Genomic DNA, 12,250 nt, shown 5'->3' on the forward strand with positions numbered 1-12,250 from the left:
GTTCAGAGCCATTTTTTATAGTTTTTTGGAGGGACTCGGCAGGGAGTTCACGCTAGTCCCTGCTTTCCAGCCGCCATCTTGAAAGTGCTCAAGTTCTAAGGAGCTGCAGTTAAGATTGGGTAATATTTGGCAGCTACCATCAAAAAGCAAGTGGAGAGTATGTTATATGGTATTCTAAAAGGCAAAAAATATAGACTTATGGCCAAGAATAACTTAACCAGAAAAAATGAGAATAATCCTAAAGGGAAACAAATGGAACTCCTAAGCATTCCTTATGAGAACCACAGAGCTACATATGGTTTAGAAGAGAAACATAGGAGTCAAAAGAAACACAGAATGGTAAATATGAATGAGCCATCAAACTCTACAAGGACGAAGTGGTTATATTTTAATATAAAATGTCTCTTCAGAAGATTAAATTCATCATATCACTGCACTGCCGGTGAAGCTATGAATTGGTATATCCATTCTGGAAAGTATCCCCCAAAAGTTACTAAACTATGCATATCCTTTGACCCACTGATATCACTATCAAGCCTACCCTCCAAAGAGTGGGAAGAACATGGAAAAAGATTCATATGTACAAGAATATTCTTTTTTAACATATAATAACAAGAAGTAGCAAATTCTTTTTGTAACATATAATAAAGAAGTGGAAACCAAGGGGATACCCATCAGTTATGGAATGGCATTACTGTACTATAAGAAATGATGAAAACATGGTTTCAGAGAAACTTAATTAGCCTTTTGTGAAATGATACAGAGTGCAGTGAGCAAAACCAAAAGAACAACTTATATAATAACATTATAAAGACAACTTTGAAAGATTTAAGATTACTGGGATAAATGGTAAACTAAGGCTAAAAGGCAAGTTTAACAAAAATTTAACAAGACAGGTAGAAATAAACATCACTGAAAAGAACTATAGAAGTCAGAGGATCTTTCTTCCAACAAGTAAAGAAGGGCAACGAAATTATGTAGTGACCTGCATAGATAACAGGATATGTTTCTTTCTACCATGGCCCAGTCATTGCTGCTACACTACATATCCACAGACTGCAGGTTGGCTGACTCCCTTCTAAGAAAGAAGGCAAAGGCCTACTGGAATGCTTCTCCACCCTCCAGGTTATCAGAGAGAATAAAATGTTTCTTTAACAAAAATGAAAGGTTTTTTTTCCTCCCAAGGTAGAAACAGAGACAGAAAAGGATGTGAAAATGCAGAAGAGAACCCTAATCTGGGTCAGGAGGTTAGAAAATGAAAGAACATGGCTGACACAGAAGAAAGCCTTCAAGAATAGCTGCTGAACCCCCGAAGCTAAGTAAGTAAATGAAACTCTTCCCACCGAGGGAGAACTGGTTCTTAAGAGGAAGAGACATCACCAAGCCATTCGGCTAAAACAAGTTAGTAATTTTCCCATTTGTCACTTACCTGGTGGATTAAAGACAACAATGGCATCCAAAAGCTTAGACACTTCCTGTTCTAGCACGGCAAAAGTAATTTTTCCATTTTGTTCCAGAGAGCTGAGAAACTGGACCATCTGGCGAGTGAAAGCTAGGCACTTTGGAACTGCATCCTAACCAAAAACAAAAGGGTTTCAAGTCAATTCAACTAAAATTCAATGAATATTCATAGTTTTTAATTTGACATTCTTTATCTCATTTGATTTTCACAACAATCCTGGGAAGTAGATGGTGCTGGCATTAACTGATCCCAATATACAGACAAGAAAACTGAAGTTCAGAGAAGTAAAATTACTTCCCCAAGGTCACACAGCTATGAGGGCGCAAGTCTACAGACTCAAGCAACAGTCTAATAAGCATTTGAGCCATATGCTGCAGTAGGCACTGTGCTTGCCCTACCCTCAAGGAGCTTATATTCTAAGCAAGAAAGGAAATGTGTACTTAAGTAAGCATATGCAAAATATCTTCAAGGACATTTGGGGTAGGGCCAAGATTGGCAGGGGGGCGGGGAGGGGAAGAGATCAGGAAAGACTCCATATTGGAGACTGTAGCTTAAGTTGAGGTTTAAAGGAAACATGGGATCCTAAGAGACAGATCTGGGAAGACAGTGTCCCCAGGCTGGAGGGACAGCCAGAGCCAAGAGACAGAGGCTGAAGTGATTTGCCCAAGGTCATGATGCAAATTAATTAGAATGCCAAGACTAGAACTCAGGTGTGATGATTAGTGACAATTGTCTGGCCAGGTAAATGGGATGCTAAAAAAAGTAAACCACTTATGAAGTCCCAAAAACTCATCCCTTTTCCAAAATTCTCCCTTTCCGTATAGCATAAGAGTCACCCAGATTCACAATCCTGGGGTCATTCCTGACACCTCACTCTCAACACATCTATAATTAGGTGTCAAATGTTGTTGCTTCTCTCTCCACAACATCTCTCACATATACCCCACCCCACTCCTCTTTACTCACTCTACCACCAACTACCCTGATTCGAGTCCATGAGTTCTCATCTGAACTATTGCAGTAGTCTTCTATTTGGTCACCTGACTCAGGTCTCTCTTCACTCCAATTTATTTTACACATAACTGCCAAAGTAATTTCCCTAAAGTGTGAGTCTGACCATGTCATGCCCTAATCAAAAAGCTCCAATGGCTCCCCACTGTATCAAGGATTAAATATAAACTCTGTTGTTCCTACCTTTCTAAACTTTGTACATATCACTCCCCGTGCCCCCCCCCGCCAGAGTTGGTGACTTAATCATAATATCCTATTTACAGTTTTACACATGCAACGCTCCATATCCCATCTCCACGTCCTCACAGTAGTTATCCCCTATAATTGGAATACCTCCCCTCCTCACATGTGCTCTTTGAAATAACTGGTTTCTTTTAAGACTTAGTTCAAGAGCCACCTTATACAAGGAGACTTTCCCAATACCGCATCCCTATACTCCCTCCTCCCCACTGGCAGCACCCTCCCTCCCATAACTACCTTTTATTCATTTTGTAAATATTCCATATGCTTGTAATATTCCATGTTGTCTCTCCCACAAGAATATAAGTTCCTTGAGGGCAAGGGCTATTTCACTTTTGTCTTTGAATCCCCAACACTTAGCACATAGGATGCCCTTAGGTAATGCTTCACTGACTAATAAAGATAAATCAACACTTCTAACTTAGGTCGTATTTCAACTGGGAAGCTGAAAAAAGCTAGTATAATTACAACATATATTTCATCACCTTATGTTAGACGATGAGACAACTTATGAGCTATATAACTCAGTGAAATTCTCCTATATGCCACAATGATATACACCACTATACATTTCTACTATTACTAGTCACATAAAGTTCTGGAACTTTGTAGCAGGTATTCTACTTACGAGATGCATTTGTCCATCAGTAGGAACACTGAAGCCCGCAGATGCTTTTAAGAGTTTTACTGTTAATTCAGCTGAAGAAGCTTTTGCTAGGATGATAGATGGAGGATAATGGCTGCTAAAGTACCCAATGACACTCTGGTATGACACAATATCTACAAGATGCCAGGAAAGAGAGCTCGCCTGTCCAAGGAGATTGAGCAATGGGGAATCCTAGGGCGAAAACAAATATGATGTTTAGTTATGGAATTACAGATATTGATCCATTTTTCTAGCAGGGAATTTTTCTCAGTATTTTTGTAATGGTTACTGGCGATGAGGCCTGACAATAAGTACACTGTAATTGAGAGTCAGCATATAGTGACATTGCTGCAGACAGCAAAAACAGTAATTCAAGACTTGATAAAAACATACAAACACTGAGATTTATTAATATCACAGCCCCAATTTTAAAGAGAACTTTTCTAATTGGCAAGAACTCTGTGAAGAAAAACAGGCAATCGTCAACTATAACATCTGTACCTCCTGGCCATAAGGCAGGATCTCGTATGAAAAGAAGTTAACTGGGTAATTTTTAGAAATGATACTTCTGGATTCCTTCTAACTCATCTTAAATACTAATTTGGAAAACAATGCCAGCAGGCATATGAGTAAAAGCATTTGTTACTTACACAACTAGGGAATAAATGTACTAATTTTACATGTTAAAAAGTTTTCACATTTTCCTTCCTGTAATTCTGTTGCCTTGCACAGTGGAGTTGGCTCTCACTAGAGAAGACAAAGGCTGAACAACCATAGGATGGGTACGTTGTAGAGGGAATTCTTACTAAGGCATGGATGGACCAATGGTCCTTGAGATCCTTTGCAGCTCTAAGCTCTTGTTATGACTCAATGAAGATCTGAAGGGATTACTAAACAGTGAAACATCTCAACATTGGCCCTTTAGTTTAGTCACAGGTGTGACTATTAAATAATGAGAACATTTTTTTTTTAATTTAGAAGAAGCAGAAACAAAATAACAGTAGCAGGAAAAAGTCAAGTTCTCCCCTATAATACCTCCACAAAGGAAATGAACCAGACCAAGTCCTGGACAGAAAATCCAAGAAATAAATCACAGTGAGCCACTTTTCCAGCCCAGGTGAAAACAGGAAGACAAACAGCTAGGTCTGCAAATATGGGACAGGGTATAGCCAGGAATACTGTGCATCTCCCCTTTCTACATCTACTCTTGCTGAGGGATTGAAAGAGGACTATGGCTATCACCAAGGCAAGAAGAGATCGCAGACCAACAGAGAAGGGTTTGACCTTATGCAAGGTGTAGGAACATGTGCCAACTGGCAGTTTTGCCACTTACTACCCATTCCAGGTCACAAATCCAGGGCAGACTGAGGAGGGAACCTACATCTAAGGGCTGCATTCCAAGATGCCTTAGGCTGCATGCTTAAGCAAAGAGAAAGGTCAGAAGCAAGTGGCAGCTGTGTGGCTCTGACCCCAGAAGCAAAGTGGGATCTCAGCTCCTGGGGTCTCAGTTTCAGCCTCCAGTCTAGTCTGAAGCCTACAGGACAATGAGTAGGACAGGAAACCCCAACTAAAGGGGGGCCGGCCTTTATTTATGTCATTCTATAGTAGCTGAGTTCAACAGCAGGGGCAAGTACATGTTTTCCTCAGACCCAAACCCAGTTCAAGAACTTGCAGAACTCAGACCAGAAGATTAGAAATCAGATTTTATCTTGGATCACATCACTTTGGGAACACTGAAAGCTTGTAGATCCCCAGCACAAACTGTCATTGAGATACTAGAATACCCCAAGAAGGAAGGACCCAAGACATACATTCAGACCAGTCATTCCAAAAAGAAGTGCACGGATTCCAGATCTAACATCAAGTCCAAAGTCAGAGCAGGCTAGAAGAATGAGTAAAAAAAAAAAACAAAAGAATCCAACCATAAAAAGCTACTATGGTAACAGGGAAACTAAAGACAAAAAGCCAGAAGAAGAGAATGACACCAAAACATCTATAAGCAAATCTTCAAAGAAGAACAAAGCCTGGACACAAGTTCAACTAGAATTCCAGAAAGAGATGAAGCAAGAAGTTTTGTTTTGTTTTTTAAAAGGGTTAAATGTTTTCTACAAATGAAATGAGAGTGCTAGAGAAAAAAATGGGAAAATAAGCAATAGCAATGGAAGAAAGAACTGGAAAGAGAATTAACAGCTTAGAACAAGAAATATAAAAAAGAAATAAACTCCCTAAATTTAAAACAGATCAAATAAAAGCTAATGATTCCATGGGACAACAATACTAAAACAACATCAAAAGACTAAAAGATAAAAGAAAATTTAAGATAACTCACAGCAAAAACAACTAGGCTAGAAAATAAATTGAAGAGAAATCATATAAGAATCATTAGACTTCCTGAAAGACATAACCAAAAAAACCCAGATATCATATTTCAAAAAATCATACAAGAAAATTGCCCAGATCTCTTAGAACAGGAAGGCAAAGTGAAAATAGAAAAAAATACATTGGTTATTTCCTGAAAGCCCCAAAATGAAAACTTCTAGAAACATTACAGCCAAAATCCAGAGCTCTCAGGTCAAAGAAAAATATTACAAGCAGCCAAAACTAAAGAATCCTAGTACCTAGGAACCATAGTCAAGATCCCAAAAGATTTAGCAGACATCACAATAAAGGAGTAGAGAGCTTGGAATATGATATTTCAGAAAGCAAAAGATAAAAGCTTACAACTAAGAATAACACAAGCGATAAAACTGAATAAATTTCTACAGAGAAAAAAAAAAAACCTTTAATGAAATAAGACTGCCTAACATTCCTGATGAAAAGACCAGAGCTGCACAGAGATTCTGAAATACAAACACAGGAAGCAAGAGAAACATATGTAAGTAAATATGAGCAAACATTTATAAGGGAATTATCAAGAATTAACTGTTTACTTTCTAATATGGAGAGATAATGCATGCGTCCCTCAGAATTCTATCATCATGAGGGTTGAGAGAGGGAATCTATTAAGACAGAGGGCTTGGGAACTGTTTTGTTATGCTTTGATGTTCTTAAAAGAAAAAAGTGGAAGAGGAATAAATGGGGAGGAATGGGGAAGGGTTAAGAAAGGAAAGCATGGGAAAATTATCTCACATAATTGAGAGATAGACAAATAGAAGACTATGCAAACAAGGAAAAAGAGAAAGCGAGAGCAGGTGACATTTGAACTTCACTCTGATTTGAACTGGTCAAAGGAGAGAAAAAATACACTCAAACACTCACACAATCTCTATCTCTGTAGGTCTGTCTATCTGTCTCTCTCTCACACATGCATACCACACACACACACACACACACACACACACACAAACACACACACACACAAAAATACATTTCACTCAACCAGGAAAAGAAAGAAAGTGAAAAAGGTAAAGGGGAAAAAGAAAAAGAAAGGTAGATTAAGGAGGGGTTAGTCCTAAGCAAAATTACCTCTAGGAGGGCGATGGTACACAGGAGTCTAAAAGAAAGAAAGGATAAGAACTTATGTTTTTACCTTATGTCACTTATATGACTGAGATCTGGGTAAGGAAAAAAGAAAAGGAACAGGGGAGTAGAAACAGACTATACTAAAAGTAGAGCACTGGTGCCAAGCACACTTCTTTCTTCTCACCATCCTCTTCTATATAAAGAGGGGGCAAGTAACAAAGACGTGGAAAAGTATAAGAGAATAGGATAGAGGGAAACACACTATTAACCATCAAAACTATGAATGTGAATGGAATGAATTCACCTATAAAATTGAAGAGGACAGCAGAATATTTAGAAAGCAGAATCTAGCAATATGTCATTTACAAGAAATACACTTAAAGATTCACACAGAGTTAAAATGAGGTGCTAGAGTGAATACTGAAGCTGAAGTAAAAAGAACAAGGTAGCAATCATGATCTTGAACAAGACAATAACAAAAACCATTAAAAGAGGCAAATGGGAAAATTACATTTTGCTGAAAATGCACCAAATGGTATAGCATCTAAATGCCTAAAGGAAAACTTAAATTTGTTAAAGAGAGAAATACACAGTAAAACTATAATAGTGGAGGGTCTCAATTTACCCTGTTTAGACTAAGTAAATCTAAACAAAAAAATAAAGAAGAAAAAAATTAAGGATCTGAATTAAGAAGAAAGCCCAGATACACAAAAATATTTTTAGCAGTTCTCACAGTGGCAGAGAATTAGAAAGTGATATGGTCCACACCACATTGGGGAATGGCTGAAAAAATTATGGTATTTAAATCTGATAGAATACTATTATGTTGCAAGAAATGATGAAGGGGTTAGTTTTTGAAAGATCTGGGAAGAATTATGTGGACTAAGGAAGACTGAAGAGAGCAGAACTATGAAAATAATTTACACAGTATTAGCAATATTGTAGAGAAAATCAACTGTGAAAGACTTAGTATCTCTGATCAACATAATGATCTACCACAATTCAAAAAGACGCAGAATGAAAAATGCTATCCACCTCCAGATACAGAAGTGATGGACTCAGATTGAAGTATACTTTTTTCCTCTCACTTTATTTTTCTTCTTCCCACTACCCCCAAACATGCCTAATGCAGAAACGCCTTAAAATACATAAGATAAAGTATGAATATGTTTTGTATGACCTCTCATTTGTAATGAGTTTTGTATTTCTTGCCTTCTCAATGGGTGGGGGAGGGGAGAATCTGGAACTACAAATAAAATAAAATTAGATTCTTTTTAAAGAAAAAAAATAATGAAAGGAATGTTTTCAGAGAAACCTGAAAAAACATGTATGAACTGATGCAAAAGGAAATGAGTAGAACCAGGAGAACAATTTATATAGTAACAACAATATAGGAGAGACAAAACAACTTTGAAACACTTAAAAACTCTAACCAACATAATGACCAATCAGGATACCAAACAATTCATGATGAAACATGCTACCCACCTACAACAGAGAGGTGATGGTGTCAGAGTGCAGATTGAGACTTACTAAAAAAAAAATTGGCCATGTGGGAATTTGTTTTGTTTGACTAGATATGTTTCTAACAGAGGTTTTGTTTTTCTTTCTTTCATTCTCAGGAAGAAGGGAGGAATGGGAGGGAGAAAAGGCAGATTTTTGTTGATTAAAAAATAAAATTTGCTCCAAGGTAAAATATGGACTTTCAATAAAATAGAGGACTTTCAAGCTTTCTCAATGAAAATACCAGAGCTGAATAGAAATTTTGACTTTCAAACACAAGAATCAAGAGAAGCATGAAAAGGTAAACAAGAAAGAGAAATCATAAGGGACTTAGTAAAGTGGAACTGTTTTGTTTACATTCCTACATGTAAAGATGATGTGTGTAATTCATGAGACCTTGGTATTAGGGTAGCTGAAGGGAATATACATATACATATATATATAGACAGAGGTCACAGGGTGAGTTGAATATGAAGGGATGATATCTAAAAAATTAAAATAAAATTAAGGGATGAGAGAGGAATATATTTAGAAAGGGAGAAAGGGAGAGATAGAATGGGGTAAATTATCTCACACAAAAGTGACAAGAAAAAGCAGTTCTGTAGGAAGGGAAGAGGGGGCAGGTGAGGGGGAATGAGTGAATCTTGCTCTCGTTGGATTTGACTTGAGGAGGGAATAACATATACACTCAATTGGGTATCTTACCCCACAGGAAAGAAGGAAGGGGATAAAAAAGAGGGGATGACAGAAGGGAGGGCAGATGGGGGAGGAGGTAATCAAAAGCAAACACTTTTGCAAAGGGACAGCGTCAAAGGAAAAAAGCTTAATAAAGGAGGACAGGATAGGAGGGAGCAAAATATATTTAGTCTTTCACAACATGAGTACTGTGGAAGGGTTTTACATAATGATACACGTGCAGCCTATGTTGAATTGCTTGCCTTCTTTTAGGGAGCATGGGTGGGGAGGGAAGAGGGGAGAGAATTTGGAACTCAAAATTTTAAAAGCAGGTGTCAAAAAAAAAAAAGCTGTTTTTGCATGCAACTGGAAAATAAGATATACAGGCAATGGGGCACAGAAATCTGTCTTGCCCTACAAGAAAGTAAGGGAAAAGGGGATGGGGGCATGGAGGGGGGTGACAGAAGGGAGGGCTGAATGGGGAACAGGGCAATCAGAATAATTGCCATCTTGGAGTGGGGAGGGAGGGTAGAAATGGGGAGAAAATTTGTAATTCAAAATCTTGTGGAAAACAATGCTGAAAACTAAAAACACTAAATAAATAAAAAATTAAGCGATTAATTAAATTATTTTTTTTTCTAATGTAGTACCTCCTAATGAATATTTTCCCTTCAAGATAGTTATTTTCAGAGCAAAGCTACATGAGAAAATAAGCCATGTTACTTTATAGTCAAGACTCATATACTTTGTATTCAATGAAGCTATGCTCTTATTGGCATAAGTGCTCTCCACCACTTTTAGAATCTAAACCAATGACACTCTTATCCGGTGTTATTTTTGTCCATGTCTTTCCATACATCTTCCAGAAGGGGTCAGCTAGATATGGTGGGGCTCTTCCTCTGGTTCTTTTAACAACTTCTCATACTAAGCATCTATCTAAATTAATGTAAGAGAAATGTAAACATACTAAAATAATGTAACTAAATATGTGGGGCCTAAGTAATAAAGGAAAATTTACCAAGATGTGCCAGACCTTTAACCTCTAAGACTTACTGCTTGATCTACGAGCTGATCTTCCTTTGCCAGTAAGATGATCATGAAGAGGAGGCAGACAATCATGCTTCTTGTTTCTGGATGGGGATTAGGATTCCAGGCATCAGCCAGTACACTAACCCAGTTTACTTCACACAAAACAGAACCCATGAACAGGAAACAGCTCTTGGGGCTTCCTCTTTCCACCTAGGAGAAATCAGATCAAAACTATTTTTAAAAATTTGTTTTGAACTACCAAAAAATTATTTTACAAAGTTGGATAAAATAATGACAAAATTCATCTGGAACAACAAAAGATCCAGAATATCAAGGGAATTAATGAAAAGAAATGCTAGGGAAGGTGGCCTAGCGATACCAGATAATTAAACTGTACTATAAAGCAGCAGTCATCAAAACTACCTGATATGAAACAGAGTGGTGGATCAGCGGAACAGGTTAGGTACACAAGATTCAGTAGTCAACGACTACAGCAATCTACTCTTCGATAAACCCAAAGAATCCAGCTTCGGGGCTAAGAATTCATTATTCCACAAAAAAATGCTGGGAAAACTGGAAAATGTTAGGGCAGAAACTGGGCGTAGACCATTACCTTACACCATATACCAAAATAAAGTCCAAATGGGTTCATGATTTAGAATAAAGGCAGATACTAAAAGCAATTTGGGACAGCATGGAATAGTTTACCTATCAGATTTATGGGAAAGGAAAGAATTCATAACCCAACAAGAGATAGAAAGCATTACAAAGTGCAAAATGGATAATTTTGATTGTGTTAAATTGAAAAGTTTCTGTATAAACAAAGCCAATGCAACAAAGATTAGGAGGGAAGCAGAAAATTGGGAGAAAATCTTTACAACCAGTGTTTCTGACAAAGGCCTCATATCTAAAATATACAGGGAACTGAGCCAAATTTATAGGAATAAAACCCATTCCCCAATTGAGAAATGGTCAAAGGATATGAACAGGTAGTTTTCAGAGAAAGAAATTAAAGATATCTATAGGCATATGAAAAAATGCTCTAAATCATTATTGATTAGAGAAATGCAAATCAAAACAACTCTTAGGCACCACATCTCTCCTGTCAGACTGCCTAACATGACAAAACAGGAAAATGATAAATGCTGGAGAGGATGTGGCAAAATTGGAACATTAATACATTGCTTGGTGGAGTTGTGAACAGATCCAGCCACTCTGGAGAGCAATTTGGAACTATGCCCAAAGGGCTATAAAAATGTGCATACCCTTTGACCCAGCAATACCACCCCTAGGGCTATATCCCAAAGAGATCACACAAGTAGGAAAAGTACCTGTATGTACAAAAATATTTATAGCAGCTCTTTTTGTGGTGGCAAAGAACTGGAAATCAAGGGGATGCCCATCAATTGGGGAATGGCTGAACAAGCTCTGGTATATGAATGTAATGGAATATTATTTTACTATAAGAAATGGGGAAGATATAGACTTCATAATAATCTGGAAAGACCTATATGATCTGATGCTGAGTGAGAGGAGCAGAACCAGAAGAACACTGCACACAACCACAGACATGTTGATTCTGTGATGACTAATTTTTATAGACTTGGCTCTTCTCAGCAATACAAGGCTCAAAGACAGTTCCAAAGGACTCATGATGGAAAAAGCTATTTACATCCAGAGAAAGAACTATGGAGTCTGAATGTAGATTGAGGCAAACTATTTACTCTCTCTTTGTTTTCCTCTTCTTTTTTGGTTTTGTTTCTTTTCTCTCATGATTCATTTCATCGGTCATAATTCTTCTTTACAACTTGACTATTGTGTAAATAAGTTTAATGCGAAGGTATATATAGAATCTATATCAGACTACTACATGCCGTCTTGTGGGCGGGGAGGGGAAGAAAACTTGAAACTCAAGAACATGTAGAATGGAGTGTTGTAAACTAAAAATAAAAAAAAACCCTAATTTTAAAAAAAAGAAAAAAATTGTTTTATGCAATAATGATGTCCTGAAAAATTCGTGTTTAAGTTTTGTTTTTGCAAATTAAAAGCACTTTTAAATGCACAAGAAGGGCTCATTAATTAAAAGAATACTTTGGTTACTTTTTTTTAAAGCAAATAATGATTCTCCCAAAATCCTTGTTTCTTTTAAAGAAAGAACAATATAAAATCATTTCCTTCCAAGTCAAGGTCAACAACCTACCCCAATCTACATATAGGCACAT

At 37.3% G+C, this 12,250-nt stretch overlaps 1 protein-coding gene across 1 annotated transcript in view; it reads right to left on the bottom strand.

Moving 5' to 3' along the window:
* EPG5 (ectopic P-granules autophagy protein 5 homolog) overlaps positions 1-12,250 on the bottom strand; it is a 134,981-nt gene that overhangs the window by 17,691 nt on the left and 105,040 nt on the right. Inside the window, exons 37-39 of the mRNA XM_036746153.1 lie at positions 10,053-10,238; positions 3,342-3,551; positions 1,430-1,574 (exon numbers count right to left, since the gene is read on the bottom strand). Of these exons, the coding sequence (XP_036602048.1) occupies positions 1,430-1,574; positions 3,342-3,551; positions 10,053-10,238 (541 nt within the window). The remainder of the gene's footprint in view (positions 1-1,429; positions 1,575-3,341; positions 3,552-10,052; positions 10,239-12,250) is intronic.

Source organism: Trichosurus vulpecula, chromosome 1 (genome assembly GCF_011100635.1).
Source record: "Trichosurus vulpecula isolate mTriVul1 chromosome 1, mTriVul1.pri, whole genome shotgun sequence".
In the NCBI taxonomy this organism is placed as follows: Eukaryota; Metazoa; Chordata; class Mammalia; order Diprotodontia; family Phalangeridae; genus Trichosurus; species Trichosurus vulpecula.